This window comes from Salvelinus fontinalis, chromosome 1 (assembly GCF_029448725.1).
Source record: "Salvelinus fontinalis isolate EN_2023a chromosome 1, ASM2944872v1, whole genome shotgun sequence".
Classification (NCBI taxonomy): Eukaryota; Metazoa; Chordata; class Actinopteri; order Salmoniformes; family Salmonidae; genus Salvelinus; species Salvelinus fontinalis.
The window spans coordinates 56,932,285-56,951,223 of NC_074665.1; the positions used below are offsets into that span (position 1 = coordinate 56,932,285).

An 18,939-nucleotide genomic window follows, 5' to 3' on the forward strand; every position below is an offset into this window, starting at 1 on the left:
TACACCACGGGAAAAGCTTTCTCATTCGCTAATTAAGTGCATAGAGGACATATATTTTTCGATACAGGTGCATGATAATTGTCCATTCCAAATCAAAACAAATTTCACACATATATTATTTAGTATATGTACAGACAAGATTAAATCAAGAATAGTCTGATGAGTACCAATATTAGCCTATCACTTGTGAATTATATCTTAGCAATTGTGAATGATGCCCAGCATAAGAAACAAATACTTTTTTTTGCGACATTTTATAATCATAGTCGCACACCTCATGTTGTCAAGACTACTGCCGAAGTCGGTCCCTCTCCTTGTTCGGGCGGCGTTCGGCGGTCGACGTCACCGGCCTTCTATCCACTTTTCATTTTCCATTTGTTTTGTCTTGGTTTTACACACCTGATTTCAATCCCACAATTACTGTTTCATTATTTAACCCTCTGTTCCCCTATGGGTTTTTGTGAGTGATTGTTTATTTCGTATTTCGGTCTGTCATGGTGTGCGTGTATTTGTTACTTTGTTTATTTGACATTTTGAGTAAAAGTACGTTGATTGCTCATATCTGCTGTCCTGTGCCTGACTCTCTACACCAGCTACACATAGGACCCGTTACACATGTAGCTTAGCCCATAGGCCTACAAGTTTTCATAAGGTTTGTATCACAATTAAAGTGGCCAAATAACTTCTTAAAATTAAGCACATGAATCCGCTTTACAATGGGTGTAGAGTCTAACTGGCATACATAAGCAGGGCGTGAGTTTCAAGTTTGGGGAAGATAATTTTCACCATAAAAATGCACCTTTATAATAAAAGCATTACATGCACAATTGAATTTGCGGTCACTTTTGATAACGGTGTTTTCTGATAATGGTGTTTTCCGCTAATGGAACATTCACGCATATAGCCTACTACCATGTGCGCATTGCTGCGCTTATAATGTGAAGAAATTGCCTAATAGTTCATCAACATTTTAAGCTAAACGTTCTGTTGCGTCAGCCACATTGCGTAAAAACGTTTTTTTTTTATGCTAGTGGTTGTATTAATTTGGGATCTATTGCATCCCACAACTGTCCAAGACTAAGTTTGGAATATTTATTTCTCACATAGAATAAAATAGGTCGACTTTTGTACTATGGGGGATAGTAGATTGACATAGGCTAGTGCTTTTGCTGTTCATTAGGCCTACTCAACTCGTTGGCTGACGAAAAGTAAATGTGTACAGTTATTCCAATATCTTCAATACGCACCTCGGAATTCGATAAAAATGCACAGTTGCATCCCTGATGTGTCTGTCTTCACTTGTAGCCTGTGAGAAAGACCCGATCGCATGATGGAAAGCTATGCGAGCGAGAGGTGATTCTGGCCGCAAAAGGCATGGATTTGTTTAGGATGCATTAAGGCCACACAAAGGGAATGCCACCATGAAATAGTCATAATCAAGTGCATGTCAAATTGTGAATGAGTGACTGATGTAGTGTGTGCAGCCTGCGCAAAAAAACAAAGCAGAGCTCATGCTTTCAAGCAACTTTTTTCAAATCATCATTAGTCACATCATGCCTTACAATGTATTAAAAATCAAAACATATAGCCCAACATTTGTAGAACAAATCAAGTTACATTAATAACTCTAAATTAGACATATAGCAGTACCTATTTCTTTGTTAACCACTCAACACAGAATAGCAGCATGTGCCCACTCCCTCAAATCGTTTGGAGAAAATATCCTTTCTATTTTATACAGCTTTGTTCAATTATATTCTTCATACTATAAAATAATGCCATGGAATTCTAAGCAAATCTTGTCTGCTAAATGAACTAGTGTAGCCCACAGTCATTTGGTATAGCGAGATCAGGACCTAACATAAGGACAACTCAGAGTATGCTATTTTGTTCTTCTTAAATAGATTACATTTTCTTCATATCTTGCTTCTTAATTAAGACCTGTGTAAAATAAATAATGGATTTATTGTGATGGTGTAGGCTATATTACATGGATTTATTAGACTTTTAAAATATAGAAGTTCCAAAGGTCTGCATCAGTGGCTTGTAGACTATGTGTGGAGGCAAGGAAATGCTAAATGTGTTTATGTTAATTAACGTTCAATTACCATGAGACTGACAGTTATTTGCTTGACAATCACCGGCTGACTAAATTTCGTGACCGCCATATCAACCAAGGACAGACGACGTTTATGCATTACGCGTTTCAGCACTCGGAGGTCCAGCGTTCTGTGAGCTTGTGTAACCTACCATTTTGCTGCTGAGCTGTTTTTGACCATGGCAGCTCTAGCAGGTCAGAAATTTGAAGAACTGAGTTGTTGGAAAGGTGGCATCCTATGACGGTGCCATGTCTTCAGTACGGGCCATTCTACTGCCATTGTTTGTTTTTGGAGATTGCATGGCTGTGTGCTCAAATTGTATATACATGTCAGCAACAGGTGTGGCTGAAACAGCCAAATCCACTAATTTGAAGCGATGTCCACATACTTTTATATGCAGTAAATCGTGCATCATAGGCCTGCAGTAGCTAAAGCTTAACAATATTCAAACCATTCCAAACCTTCACAAATGTTTCAAAACTTTATTAGGGTAATATCAAAAGTAAGTCAAGCCATTGTTTATACGGAAAATACAAGCAGAAGAGCAAACGTAAACCAGAGAGAAAACGCATTACCCTCCACTGTGACCCTCCACCCAAAAAAAACACAATCCTCCCCAAAGCAACAAAAAATATTGGACAACCCTCCCCTATTTTGGACCATCCCTTCCCCAAAGTACATTTTGATATGTCCCTTAGAGCCATGCAAAGGAGTATGTCTCAACAGCCCAGCCTAGAGTTTTCCTCTGCGATTTACCAGGTTGAAATGTTATTCTGTACCCAAGACACTGGGAGCGGAGGAGTGCTAGAGATGAAAGGAAGGGTGTTTAACATGGAAGGGGAGAGAAACGGATGGTGATTACATTCCCTATTCAAATAGAATACATTTGGTTTCACTTGACTCCTGCATGGCACATTATACTGTGAATGTTCCTACAAATAGAGTGTGCCAAGCAGTGAGATATTCTTTTCACAAACAAATAAAATATATGTTAAAGCATATCTATTCTGTTCCCTTACTGGTGGAATTTTGGCTGAATATAAGACTGCACTGGGAAATAACCTGGGCCAATCTGTTATTATCAGTTTTTGGCCAAATGACAGGAGAAACCCAATAACCCAATAACTTAGATCTAGAGTAGCAGAGTAAAACTATCATCAGTTTGAAGCCATATTCCTGCAACAGATAAGGGGTCTAATCAGTGAAAGGCTCCTTGAACTTGTAGTAAGATTTGTCTTGGCAGGCAGAGTTATCCGATGATCCCAACAGGCTAGTTCCAGAGGGAGACAGATGCTCCCATCCTCTTCTAAATCTGGACTTTGTCCTGCTTTGATGGAGAGATTAGGCTATGACCAGCATCTCAGTGGAGCTTTTGAGGATGATGACAGTTATTTTGAAAGGTTCCACCTCTCTCAGACCCACTGTGCCACTCATGACAGCCTTGGTGAGCCAAAGGCCTTGGCAGAATCAACCTGCCCTACCAGTGAGGCCCTGTATGTAATATTAGTTTACCTGGGGGACAGTGTGTGGAGGAAAGGAAGGAGAAGAAGGGGAGAGGCTGGGACAGTTTGAGCTGTAGGGGGCTGTTGGGGCAATGGAAGCCCAGTTCATTTCTAATTCGGAGAAGGAGAATAGGGGTGAATAATATAACTGTTTAAACTGCATGGTCCAAATGCCATGGTTGACAATAAAACACACCCTCCGCTTTTGGCTGAATGGATTTGGACATCTGCAAACTACAGCAAGGATTGTCGGTGCCAGTTTAATTTGAGCAATAACTTACACTCACTCTCTCAAATGACCACTCGTATGAATCTGTCACAGGTCTCAAACTACTCTTTTTTGCATTACGTTTATTTACCCCTTTTGGGAGGGATTTATGGTCGAAAAGCCAAACAAGATCAAATCAATTGAAATCACTTCTCGGTAGATGATTATGTCTTTAATTAACCTCTTTATTAAAAACTGTGAGGAATAAAAGTCACACAGCAATTCAAGAGGAATCTGTGACTAAAAAGCGATGAAAGAGAAAATTGGAGAGGGATATAATGGAGAGGATGGTGAGATAATAGCCGAGCTCTATACTGTGCACAATCTGTCCCTCACTTTGATCTCACAATGACAAAGTTCACAGAGATAGGAGATGGCCCCCCCTTGATACCATGATCAATACGGAAAAATACATGATATATCAAATTACTTTTAAGAACATGATACCCATGGAGCTTCCTTGGACGAAATCAATTAAAATCTCTGTAGACAGACACTTAAAATGGCCGTGCATATGGACCAGGTGGATTTTGATGCTTTCTTCTAATTTCCCCTCAAAACAAGTAAAAAATGCAACATATTTAGTCAGACCCCAGTCTGTAGTACTGCTGAGCCTAGTAGGCTGACTCAGTGAGGTTAGTGAAAGAACCAAGACATCAATGGCCCGGTATTGTGAGAGGCAGTATGACCCTAACATAGGGTTGTTGCGGTCATGACATTTTGTCAGCTGGTTATTGTAATGGAAAAGACTGCCTGTCTCACGGCAATTGACCGTTATTTAACATAAACACAGAAGAACAGAATATGAGTCGGCCTACTGTATGTTATCTGGCTATGCGCCATTGTTCATTCAGCAGACAAGACAGGCCTATGCTTACAAGTTCCGTGCCATTATTTTATATAATATGATTTTATAGTAAGTAGAATGTAATTGAACTTAGCTGAATAAAATTGAAATGAATTTTTCCCATTCCGGAGCAAGTGCGCATATGAAGTGGCTTTGTTGTGTGTAAAAGTGATCATTGAAACAGGTCACAAACACTAGATTTACAGTTATTTGGCAACTTTAGTTGTGGATGATACAAACCTTAGAATGTCTTATAAATCAAAACATATATGGCTGCATAGTGCAACTATAGGCTATTTGTAACATCTGCTTCCAACTCACACTCTCAAACACATAGATCCCCTGAACGCAGCTCTCTCTCCAGATCCCAATCACCTGAACTCTATCACCTGTTCACACACCTTTATGTCATTACCACACACTATATAGTTCAGTTCTTTGCACCCCATCACTGTGAGGTATTGTTTTTTGTGACACATCTTTCAGACCTCTGTTTTTCCTGTGATTTACTACTCCCATGTATGATAGTTTTTGCCTGCCTCACTAACTGTCACGTTCCTGACCTATTTATGTTAGTTGTTATGTGTGTTAGTTGGTCAGGACGTGAGGTTGGGTGGGCATTCTATGTTTTCTGTTTCTGTGTTGGTTTTGGGTTACCTGGTATGGCTCTTAATTAGAGGCAGGTGTTTGGCGTTCCTCTAATTAAGAGTCATATTTAGGTAGGCGTTGTCACAGTGTTCGTTGTGGGTGATTGTCTCCTGTGTCAGTATGTATGTTCGTGCCACACGGGACTGTAGCGTTTGCTTGTTTCGTTTCGTTTCGATGTCGTCTGTTTCCTGTACGTGAGTTTATGTTTAGTTATGTAAGTTTATGTTCAGGTTTCGTTCTACGTCGTTTTCTTATTTTGTAAGTTTGTTAAAGTGTTTGTTTTCGTGTTGCCATCTTCATCGTTGTTATAAATAAAAAGATGGCTTATTTCCCGCAAGCTGCGTTTTGGTCTGAAGATCCTTCTCTCCTCACCTCATCCGAGGATGAGGAGAGCACCAGCCGTTACAGAATCACCCACCACGCTAAGACCAAGCGGCAAGGGAAAAATAAACGGAGTAAGGGACAGGAGAAAAACAAGGATTTCTGGACATGGGAGCACATAATGAATGGAGAAGGTCCCTGGGCTAAGGCAGGAGAAAATCGCCGTTCTCAGGAAGAGAGGGAGGCAGCTAAAGCCCAGGAGCGGTGGTTTAAGGAGGCAGCAAGGAGACGTGGCTGGAAGCCCGAAAAGCCATGGGAGCAGCTGGAGGCACTGGGGAGTGCAGAGGCTACCGGAGAGAGGAACCGGAGCTATGAGGGAACGCGTCTGGCACGGAAGCCCGAAAAGCCCGTAAGTAATTCCCAAAAATTTCTTGGGGGGGGGCTAGGAGGTGGTGGGCCAAGGGCAGGTAGGAGACCTGCGCCCACTTCCCAGGCTTACCGTGGAGAGCGGGAGTACGGGCAGGCGCCGTGTTACGCAGTAGAGCGCACGGTGTCTCCTGTACGAGTGCATAGCCCAGTGCGGGTTATTCCACCTCCCCGCACTGGGAGGGCTAGATTGGGTATTGAGCCAGGTGTCATGAGGCCGGCTCAACGCGTCTGGTCTCCAGTGCGTCTCCTCGGGCCGGCATACATGGCACCTGCCTTACGCATGGTTTCTCCGGTTCGCCTACATAGCCCGGTGCGGGTTATTCCACCTCCCCGCACTGGTCGGGCAACCGGGAGTATTCAACCAGGTAAGGTTGGGCAGGCTCAATGCTCAAGAGTGCCAGTACGCCTCCACGGTCCGGTATTTCCGGCACCACCTCCCCGCCCCAGCCTAGTACCTACAGTGTCTACACTACGCACTAGGCTACCAGTGCGTATCCTGAGCCCTGTTCCTCCTCCACGCACTCCCCCTGTAGTGCGTGTATCTAGCCCGGTGCCTCCAGTTCCGGCCCCACGCACTAAGCTACCAGTGCGTCTCCAGAGCCCTGTACAAACTGTATCTTCTCCCCCTACTAATCCTGATGTGCTTGTCCTCAGCCCGGCGTCACCAGTGCCGGTACCACGCATCAGTTATCGAGTGGGCTTTGAGAATACAGTGTGCCCTGTCCCTGCTCCCCGCACTAGTAGGAAGGTGCTTATCCTTAGCCCGGTGCCTCCAGTTCCGGCACCACGCACCAGGTCTACAGTGCACCGTATCCGGCCAGAGCCATCCGTCTCCCCAGCGCCATCTGAGCCATCCGTCTCCCCAGCGCCGTCTGAGCCATCCGTCTCCCCAGCGCCGTCTGAGCCATCCGTCTGCCAGGAGCCTGCAAAGCCGCCCGTCTGCCATGAGCCTGCAAAGCCGCCCGTCTGCCATGAGCCTACAGAGCCATCCGCCAGACAGGAGCCGCTAGAGCCGTCCGCTAGACAGGAGCCGCTAGAGCCGTCAGCCAGACAGGATCTGCCAGAGCCGCCAACCAGACAGGATCTGCCAGAGCCGCCAACCAGACAGGATCTGCCAGAGCCGCCAACCAGACAGGATCTGCCAGAGCCGCCAACCAGACAGGATCTGCCAGAGCCGCCAGCGAGCCATGAGCAGCCAGAGCCGTCAGAGAGCCATGAGCAGCCAGAGCCGTCAGAGAGCCATGAGCAGCCAGAGCCGTCAGAGAGCCATGAGCAGCCAGAGCCGTCAGAGCGCCATGAGCAGCCAGAGCCGTCAGAGCGCCATGAGCAGCCAGAGCCGTCAGAGCGCCATGAGCGTCGAGAGCCGTCAGCCTGCCATGAGCGTCGAGAGCCGTCAGCCTGCCATGAGCGTCGAGAGCCGTCAGCCTGCCATGAGCGTCGAGAGCCGTCAGCCTGCCATGAGCGTCGAGAGCCGCCAGCCTGCCATGAGCGTCGAGAGCCGTCAGCCTGCCATGAGCGTCGAGAGCCGTCAGCCTGCCATGAGCGTCGAGAGCCGTCAGCCAGCCATGAGCGTCGAGAGCCGTCAGCCAGCCATGAGCGTCGAGATTCGTCAGTCAGCCATGAGCTGCCCTTCAGCCTGAAAAGGCTAGATACCCAGAACTGCCCATCAGTCCAGAGCTGTCTCTCTGTCCGGAGCTGCCTTTCAGTCCGGAGTTGCCCCTCTATCCTGATCTCCCTCTCTATCTTCATCTACCTCTATATTCTTATCTATCCCTCTGTCTTGATTTATCTCTCTGTCCCGGTGTTGTCCTTATTAGGTATGTTATTAAGAGGATTTTGTGGGGGAAAAAAGAGGGTGGACATTCTTGGAGGGAGGAAGCTAGCATGGATTATGGTGGGGTGGGAACCGCGCCCGGAGCCTGAGCCACCACCGTGGTTAGATGCCCACCCAGACCCTCCCCTAGACTTTGTGCTGGTGCGTCCGGAGTTCGCACCTTGTGGGGGGGGTAATGTCACGTTCCTGACCTATTTATGTTAGTTGTTATGTGTGTTAGTTGGTCAGGACGTGAGGTTGGGTGGGCATTCTATGTTTTCTGTTTCTGTGTTGGTTTTGGATTACCTGGTATGGCTCTTAATTAGAGGCAGGTGTTTGGCGTTCCTCTAATTAAGAGTCATATTTAGGTAGGCGTTGTCACAGTGTTCGTTGTGGGTGATTGTCTCCTGTGTCAGTATGTATGTTCGTGCCACACGGGACTGTAGCGTTTGCTTGTTTCGTTTCGTTTCGATGTCGTCTGTTTCCTGTACGTGAGTTTATGTTTAGTTATGTAAGTTTATGTTCAGGTTTTGTTCTACGTCGTTTTCTTATTTTGTAAGTTTGTTAAAGTGTTTGTTTTCGTGTTGCCATCTTCATCGTTGTTATAAATAAAAAGATGGCTTATTTCCCGCAAGCTGCGTTTTGGTCTGAAGATCCTTCTCTCCTCACCTCATCCGAGGATGAGGAGAGCACCAGCCGTTACACTAACGACGCCTTTTGCCTATTCCTTGCCTGTACTTTAGCCTATCGGATTTCCTGTTATCAACCTACTGCCTGATCTCCCGGACTACGTTATTAGCCTTTTCCCTGCCTGTACTGTTGCTTTTTTGGACCCCCTGTGTTAGACCTTCTGCCTGCCCCTGGACCCAGCTACCTGCCTCCTCCTGTGGTCCTTTACAATAAACTCCTGCTGCGCACCCTGCGCTTGAAACCAGATCTCTGTCTCCCATCATGTTCATTACACTATTGATGATTTAAGAAAGTCGCAAAAAAAGCTTGAGCTCTGTTCCTTGTCTCAGGCTGCACAGCTGTTCTCTCATCAAGTGATCATATTTTCACCCATCTGACTATTCTCAATTTAATATTGTCTTTATTAATATGTGACCCGTTTCAGGAAACTAGGCATTTGTCGCGGGTCACTACTTCACACAAGAGCCATTTGAACTTAATATTTTTTTTATCAAAATGCGTTTTTTGGCAGAAATGTCTTCTGAAACATGTGAACTTTCATGTGCCTTAACAGGATAAACATTCAACTTTGGCCATGCTGTCAATCCAGCATGACTTCTGCCACGCTCAAAACAACTGGAAACCCAGAACTGGGAAATCTGACTTCAGTGGGTTCAAGACAGCTGAGAACTCTGAAAAAAACAAGCTCTGACTGAGAAAATACGTTTTGAATGGTCATCCAACTTGGAATTGCAAGTCTGGAAATCGGGCCTCTTTCTAGAGCTCCGACCTGAAGATCACTGACGAATAGTGTAAGAGCTTTCATTGTCTGCTTATAGGCCCCCTTTATTTAACCTACGGTTCTGACTTTGTGTACATTGAGAATATCGTAAGAAAGGCCCATTTTCTGAATTCTATTGCTGTACATTTCAAAAGTGCTGAACAAATAGTTATATTGAGTACATCTGTCCTAGCTCGCTTATTAATGTCTTAATCCAAATTACGGATTGTCTCCTATCGGCTCGTTTTACCCTTATGCCATAGTTTGTACATCGCAATTCTTATTAGAACCCACATTTGTTTAAGCAAGTCAGCCATGTTTTTTAAAGGCTCTAAATTAGGCTGAATGAACTGTTTCGCTGCCAGACAAGGCTCCACTGATAACTAGGTGTGTTAGTGGTTATGGTGTTGCGACACCTTTATATAGGCACATTGTTTGTCACCGTTATAGAGCATTTAATGTATTGTTTATGGTTGAGTTGTGGCATTTTTTATGTACTAGGCAGGTCAGTTAAAAACTAATTCTTATTTTCAATGACGGCCTAGGAACAGTGGGTTAGCTGCCTTGTTCAGGGGCAGAACGACAGATTTTTACCTTGTCAGCTCGGGGATTTGATCATACAACCTTTACAGTTACTAGTCCAATGCTCTAACCACTAGGCTACCTGCCACTTTGCTGGCATGCATATAAAAAAATTGGGGGGGGGTTGCACCACCAAGATTTACATGCTAAAATCGCCACTGAACGGCACAATCATTATTTGAATTCAGGTTCTTGTTTTTTTGGGCTTGGGCTCATATATAGGCCTATGCATATGCATACGATCTAATATGCCAATGGGGGTTTTGAATTAATCATCACCTTAGAAAGTGTTGTCCATTTCGTTGTTAGGCTTTGAAACAACATCCATAATGACAATGTTTTTCAATCAGGTTCAAACTTTTGTTGAATTTCTTTCTTCAAATTGATCAAGCACATTGAAGTGAGTTTAAAAGCAAGATACTGTTTGATGTGATTTTCCATTGCATTTGCATTGATGTCAGAGTGGTTAGAGGGACAATAGAGCCCTGAGTACCAGGACATTAGTAACCTGATGAGTTGTGTACTACCAAAGCATGTCCAAAGTGCATAAAAGGAGATTACCGTGCCTTAACGGTCACGTGATGTTTTACTGCAGTCATGACTCGTGACCGCAAGTGTGGCGGTAATACGGTCACCATAACAGCCCTACTCATGATTGCCGGCGTGGTGGTAATATTGTCACCACAACAGCCCTACTCTAGCACACATACTCAAATGAAAGAAACAACTCTGTTCCTTTCAAAACTGTTTTTTAACTTTTCTTTTATCTCACTGTACAGTACACACACCCACACATTGTGCACTCACTAATGAAAGGAGATAGACAGCTATTGAGAATAAATGTCATATTTTTCAAGGACCTTTTTCCTGTGCCTCTGTTATATTCCAGAGGGCATTTTATCACTTCATCACGAAGGCAGGACATATCTGCTTTCATAGGACTGTACTAGCTTAACTATTATATTCTGTTTGGTGCAGTTTCAACCTGGTCTCAGAGCATTTCGTATTATTCTGAATGTAATCCGTCACACTCCATTTAGAATGATAGATTACATTTTGCATGGTATGTATTAATTTGTGGATGTCCTTCCCCCATTCCATATTATATGTTATGTTACAAATTGGCAAAACATACAATATGTTACGGATTTGCAAAAAGTTTGATATTTTACGAATTCTAGCTAGGTGGCTAACGTTAGCTAGCTGGCTAACATTAGCGAGGTTTTAGGGTTAGGGTTACATTTAGGAGTTAGTTTAAAGGATTAAGGTTAGGGTTAGGGTTAGGGGCAGGGTTAGCTAACATGCGAAGTAGTTGCAAAGTAGCTAAAAGTAGTAAGTAGTTGAAAAGTTGATATTTTGCTAATATGCTAAAATTGTCCATGATAAGATTCAAATCCGCATCCTTTGGGTTGCTAGACATTTGCATTATATGCCCCCCATCCCCCCAACCAACCACCCTACTTTCATTTGTGCCTTATGTAACAATGTGGCTTATGTAACCATACCAAACGTAACATGTCACACTAATTTAAGTGTCCCAGATTTACCTTTACAATGTTCAGTCTAGTCTATAAAAAATAGGCTGGGAGTTTAGGGGTGATGAATAGAGAGACCATCCACAGTTAGAGACAGATTGATTTCTTCAGAAACTGGCAATGAGATGGTTTTATTAATGTGATTTGTTTTGCCTGATCATGGCAAACATGAGCATAGTGTACATAGAGCATCAGTGGGGACCCACAGTCAAAGTGTTTCTATTACAACAAAGTAATCAAACTGAGAAAGATGACTGATTTGAACCTTCCCTCTTTAAGTACAGCCTATGCACTTTTGATACTTGAGAAGAGACAATGCCCTTTAATGTTCATGTTGGTCGTGTCTAATATGAATGTAGACCTGAAACCATGAAAACAAATAGGTGCAATGACTATTTCCGGAGTTTGTGTTTAGTTCTCATTAGATGATTAAGGAAAGGTTCTTACTCGGATCAGATAAGATGGAGTCAGTCTTCGGCAGGAACTGGTCGCAGCGTATACCTTGGTAGCCTTCTTTACACCTGTAAATAAAAATACATGTCAGTCAACACATTGTGAACGTGGGGTGAAGCAGGGTTTGAGAAATTTGGTTATAGTAGATTGCTGGCAATTGAATATGCTGTTTCATGATGCAAGTATTGTTCAAGCTCAACTCTATTATATCTGTGTCAGATGGCCAGGAGCATAAAAAAATATGCATTGAATCCATCTTCCTTTTCTATTTGCTCACTCTTTCCTTCTTGCTCTTCCACTTCTCAGAAGCTCTCAGCAATAATCCCGGTGTCAGGCAGTAACTTACTAAAGAAACATGTCCTCAGGACCAACCTCTGAAGCACACACAGATTGCATATAATGCATGACCTTTCCACACAGAGCATAAAAACTTAATATACGCTAAGGGGCTTACACCAGGTCTAGGTTTGACATATCCAAGCTCGAGCAATCCTCCATAGGCTCAGAGTTTGTTTAAACTCAGCTTCTTTTGTCTCAATTTTCTTTGGTGCTAAAGCTTTATTTTCAATCATTAGGCAGAAATGCTATTTCACACATAGTCGTGCATTAAACCTATGCATTGATAAGTATGAGCTTTGCTGGAAAATGTGCCCAAACCAAGACTGAGTAAAGCACGATTCATGAACATTTCTTTAAAGCTATATGCAAATTAAGTCAGGGTTGTGGCCCGATCACATATCATATATTATATGAGTCAGATTTGTTCAGCATTAGACATTTCCCATAGTCCAGGAGCCAGGAGGAGGTTCATTTTCTGAAGCCACATACTGATAGAGACTGTCCCCAATCAGAAAGTACAGTCCTACCAGGATCAGAGAACATCTGAAACTTGCAAACCTGTAACGGCTGTCCTCGCTGACAGAAGGAGAGGACCAAAATGCAGAGTGGTTGGTGTTCATTATTTAATGAAAGTCAACAAAACACTTCAAAATACAAAACAACCACAAACGTGACAAAACAGAAAACAGTCCCGTGTGGCACGAACACTGACACGAGATACAAACACCCACAAAACACACGTGAAACCCCGGCTGCCTTAGTATGATTCTCAATCAGGGACAACGATTGACAGCTGCCTCTGATTGAGAATCATACCAGGCCGAACACAAAATCCCAACATAGAAAATCACACATAGACAAACCCACCCAACTCACGCCCTGACCAACTAAATAAATACAAGACAAAAGAAAACAACGTGACAAAACTGGTGACTTTTAACAAAAATGTATTTTTCATTCTGTGGAATCTCTTGGTCAATCAGCAGTTCCCCTGACAGCCATAAGGACCAACTGTGCAAGCGAGAGGGAGCAAGACGCTGTGATTAAACAGTCGAGAAAAAAACAGGGGGTGGTAAAGAGGAGAGAGACAGAGAGATTAGAGCTTAATACACATGCATGTGCACACGCACGCACACACACACCACGGTGCACACGACTTCGACAGATTTAACATGTTATCATTCAGAAAATTGTGTCCACTCCGATTCTTTGAGAGAGGTGCAACACAATAAAACAGCAGGGTGTTTCAAATGGGTCCAGCAGGTTGCTTAGCAAGCAGGTGTATCTACGTAATTATTATCTCTCTCTATCTTTTCTAATGTCTTTCTGTTTTGGACCAAACAATGTAAATGTTTTCTCTGGTGAATGCATGAGAATGTTATAAGAATCAGTATCCTTTGAATGCATATGTGTGTGGTCATTGTATTTATTTGTATAATGGGAAATATATGTGCATATATGTTTGTGGATTATGTAAATGTGTTTTCCTTGGCCATAATTACATTTTCGGTCCCACTATTCTCATGGCAGGCCCGTCTCCTGCCTGTGTCTCTGTCAAGTTGCCACTCTCTCCCACTCCCACTTGGCACAGTTTCCTGCCACTGCGTTTCTCGCCTGAAAACCTGCACCAGAATATTCATTAGGCTCTGGGACAAGTAAATGGAAATATGAATGTTTCTCTGAAGGAGGCAGAAGGTATTGAGAGCAGCTCTGGTTTTAATTAGTGTCACAGTCATTAATTAGCAGGAACAAATAGAGGAGGGGGTTTGTAGAACGAGTTGTAGATATCACTAACCAATGGAGCCTGATGCACAAAGCTCAGTAGACAGGAAATAAATATAAATACAAGGCCTCAAGCTGTCGGGTTTAGCCGAAGATGTGTAGAACACACACATCACAACATATGCAGGGCATCAACAGACTCAACGAGCACCGCAAGTCACACTGAAATGGAAAAGTTCAGATGTTGCCATATGGAAAACAATTTTGTGTAAAATGAAACAATATACTTCAGTCTACTGTACTATCATGCAGTATTGTATTACAGTGTATAATTTCTTGTTGTTCAGATCTTTTCATGACTTCAAAATGGTATGACAATATTAAGTTTATCATAGCATAACCTACAATTATTATTTAGCCTATTAAAGCATAAAAGGACATTCATTTGATTGGTAGTATACTTGTATTTCATTTTCATTACGAAATGGTGGACACTGGGAAATGTCAGTTTAGTGCCTTAAGTCTGATCATGTGAAAAGAACATTTAGCCTGGTTAGCATCTGAGCGCTTTGTGCTGCTCTAGGCAGTGGGCCTTTAATTAGGCTGAGGTGGTATAATCCCAGGGGGCTGAGAGGTGTTAGCTTTGAACACTGACTAAAGGAGATAATCTTGCTACACAGAGGTAGCTACACATAGTAACAGATACAAGTTAGGAAGATCTGCTCCTAGCTGTCAGATTCAATCTAACCCGCCTTAGTAATGCTTACACTATAGCCCACAAGTATACATGCCATATTTTCAAAACTGAAGCATCTGGAGGAGAAGAGACCGCCTAGTGTATGAGTGTGTGTGAGACAGAGAGAGAGAAAGAGAGAGAGGGAGAATATGCATGCGTGCAAGAGAGAGCGAGCAGCAAATCACCTTCTGGCTACTCGTGTACTTTATGCTCTGTATTTTGGTCAATAATACTTCATCTTTATTGTTTAAGTGCTATTCTGGGTTTGTGTGCCTTTAAAAGACAGTAGACATCCATCGTGCCCCATGATTTAACATCAGATGTTAAAAATCTCAGTGCCAAGCAACACAAAATAGATTATGGATCTAAACCATTTCCACTCATGTTACCGTCTGGACATTTTGTCTGCAGTCGGATGTGCAGCAACTTCCCTGAGTCAAGCGTGAAGGTCTATATAAAGACGGGGCACGACAATACATTTCTACAATGTTGACAGGACTTTTCAATGATTGTGTAACCTATCAGATTGCAGGCCAATTTTTGAGCATAACATTTCATTTTGGGCAAAGTGGGCAATGGATATACAGTAGATTGTCTTGACTCTGTCCTCTTAGCCGCTTCACTTCACAAAACCTTATACTGCAAGACCAAGTGGGCTTGACCCAATGCAAGGGCAGCAATAACTGTTAGCCACAAGACTAGTGTTCATTCCCCCTGCGCTCTCAGGTTAGGAGACCTACTGGAACAGTTGGTGCCGAAGAAGCACTCTCAGAGAGTCATTTTCTCAAGAGCGGACGAGCCATCATGCTCAACGGGGAAGCTTGACACCTACACAGGGATGACAAGAATGAGGACAATGACCCCAGCATGAAAGCCGAAGGTCCCACGCCTAGCAGTGAGGAAGAAAAAGTGGCACACCAAGATGATACATTTTACGTTCCTATCAGAGACTTTTGCCTTTCCAACAGTGAGAGGAGACATTTAACGTTCTATAGACGGCTTGCAGTTGCATCACAAATCACCCAGCAACCGCACCAGGCGCCATGTTAGAATACCAGAGACTAGTGTCTAGTTGAAGTCCTGCAATCGTCCACTTGGCTGGCTGCGTTCCGCTTCCACCAGAAATATTGGGAAGAGGCAGTGTTTACATACCTATTCAAGTAAGTAAACATATTTTGAAAATGATCAAAAACAATGTATTATTAGCTAGCCAGCTAGCTAGCTAACAACCATGGAAAGAGTGAAAGGATTAGCTAGCAGTTCCAGCTGTCCGAGAAGGGAGAGTAGGCTCCATCTGGATAGGGTAGGTACCTTTGTGGGAGGACAGTTCCAGGCCCTAGCGAGAAAAACTACGAGGAGCAAAATAATATTTAGTGCTGTCTAATTTTAGTATAATGCAGCCTGTTTCTTTGTGATGTTTTCTGTCTTCAGATACAGAGCAGTGAAACCTTGAATGCAGATAAAAAGGTCCCAATGAATGTCCCAAGAGAATAAGGGCACATCCTTGTTTACCATGTATTATATGTGTACCTATGATAGCAAAGTTTGTAAACAAAAATGCAGTTTAAAAGTCACACACAATGTATAAACCTATTGCAACTGGAGCAGGCCAACCCTGCTGGGTGTGCAGGCTTCTGTTCCAGCCCAGCACTAACACACCCGAGTCAATTTATCAAACCTAATTAGGTGTTAATTAGGTGTGCAATTGCTGGGCTGGAATAGAATTCTGCTCACCCAGTAGATCAGGGATCAGTGCAGTGATGTTGGCCACCTCTGGTATTTACTTTTTTTGTTCTTCTAAAACTATGCTTCAGTAATAATAGTCTACTTGTTACTAAGACATCTAACCTTTACATATGAGTTAGCTTACTTGTACACTTTGAAATTATATGAAATAATGTTGAGTCTTTGAAGTTACTAAGTGTTTAAACTTGTTTTCATTGTTAACTTAAAAGTATTATTCAAGCTGAATTATTGTCGATATTGATTAATCACAGATCACAATCCTGCAATGATGAGGGGAAGGGAATCTGTCTCAAATTTTTCTGTGTTTCTGTGTTGTATTCTCAAATGAACATGACCTTTTTGTTCAGTCATAAGCTCTCCAATTAGTTTAATTTGATTGTCACTCTTTCTTTAGGATATCAGCCATGTAAACCAATTTTGCTGCTGATAATGGAATGCAGCCATAGGCCTACAGCAATGGTTCAAAACTCCAGTCCTCGAGTACTCCAACAGCACACATTTGTGTTGTAGCCCCGGACAAAAATACCTTATTCAACTCATTTAGGGCCTGATGATTGGTTGTCAAATTTAATCAGGTGTGCTTGTCCGGGGCTACAATAAAATTGTGTACTGTTATTTGTACCCGAGGACCACAGTTGGGAACCGCTGGCCAACAGTATGATGGCATTAGCCTTATGGGCATTTGCAATGCACCCCTTGACATTGTGCATCTGAAGCAGAGAATAGCTTAATTCACACAATGTTTACATATTGTTCAGCTATATGTTCTCATTTTAAAAATGATACCATTAGACAATTTACAGTGCATTCAAAAAGCATTCAGACCTCTTCCCTTTTTCCAGATTTTGTTACGTTATAGCCTTATTCTAAAATTAATTAAATACATTTTTTCCTCATCAATCTACACACAATACCCCATAATGTCAAAGCGAATACAGGATTAAAAAAATATATACAAAATAAAAATCTGAAATACATTATTTACATAAGTATTCAGACCCTTTGCTATTACACTCGAAAATGAGCTCAGATGCATCATGTTTCCATTGATCATCCTTGAGATGTTTCTACAACTTGATTGGAGTCCACCTGTGGTAAATTCAATTGATTGGACATGATTCAGAAAGGCACACCCCTGTCTATATAAGGTCCCACAGTTGACAGTATATGACAGAGCAAAAACCAAGCCATGAGGTCGAAGGCATTGTCCGTAGAGCTCCGAGACAGGATTGTGTCTAGGCCCAGATCTGCGGAAGGGTACCAAAATATTTATGCAGCATTGATGGTCCCCAAGAATACAGTGGCCTCTAACATTATTACATGGAACAAGTTTGGAAGCACCAAGACTCTTCCAAGAGCTGGCCGCCCAGCCAAACTGAGCAATCAGGGGAGAAGGGCCTTGGTCAGGGAGGTGACCAAGAACCCGATGGTCACTCTGAAAGAGCTCCAGAGTTCCTCTGTAGAGATGGGAGAACCTTCCAGAACCATCTCTGCTGCACTCCACCAATCCGGCCTTTGTGGTACAGTGGCCAGATGGAAGCCAATCCTCAGTAAAAGGCACATAACAGCCAGCTTGGAGTTTGCCAAAATGCACCTAAAGGACACTCTGTCCTTGGAGAAACAAGATTTTCTGATCTGATGAAACCAAGATTGAACTCTTTGGCATGAATGCAAAGCATCACATCTGGAGGAAACCTGGCACCATCCCTAAAGTGAAGCATGGAGGTGGAAGCATCATGCTGTGGGAATGTTTTTCAGTGGCAGGGACTGGGAGACTAGTCAGGATCGAGGGAAAGATGAATGGAGCAAAGTACAGAGAGATCCTTTGACAAAAACCTGCTCCAGAGCACTCAGGACCTCAGACTGGTGTGAAGGTTCACCTTCAAACAGTACAATGACCCTAAGCACACAGAATAGACAACGCAGGAGTGGCTCCAGGAGAAGTCTCTGAATGTCCTTGACTGGCCCAGCCAGAGCCTGGACTAGAACCTGATCGAACATCTCTGAAGAGACTTGAAAATAGCTATGCAGCAACCATCCCCATCCAACCTGACATTGAGAAGATCTGCAGAGAAAAATGCCTGTAATCGTGCCAAGCTTGTAGCATCACATCCAAGAAGACTTGAGGCTGTATTCACTGCCAAAGGTGCTTCAAGAAAGTACTGAGTAAAGGCTCTGAATAGTTATGTCAAATTTACAATGTGATGTTTCAGTTTTTATTTTTTATGAATTTACAAAAATGTATAAAAATAAGTTTTTGATTTGTCATTATGGTGTATTGTGTGCAGATTGATGAGGAAAATAAATAATGGAATACTTTTTAGAATAAGGCTGTAACATAACTAGATGTGGAAAAATACACTGTTTATGGGGCTAATCATCATACTAGATTTTGTACATGCCTTTTGTACCTGCTGAAATTAAATCGTTTAGTGCAAATCCAACCGTT

At 42.9% G+C, this 18,939-nt stretch overlaps 1 protein-coding gene across 4 annotated transcripts in view; it reads right to left on the reverse strand.

Moving 5' to 3' along the window:
- LOC129858338 (pro-neuregulin-3, membrane-bound isoform-like) overlaps positions 1 to 18,939 on the reverse strand; it is a 541,229-nt gene that overhangs the window by 105,471 nt on the left and 416,819 nt on the right. For all 4 annotated transcript variants that reach the window (XM_055927510.1, XM_055927518.1, XM_055927500.1 and 1 more), the window contains one exon: positions 11,942 to 12,015. In XM_055927510.1, the coding sequence (XP_055783485.1) occupies positions 11,942 to 12,015 (74 nt within the window). The remainder of the gene's footprint in view (positions 1 to 11,941; positions 12,016 to 18,939) is intronic.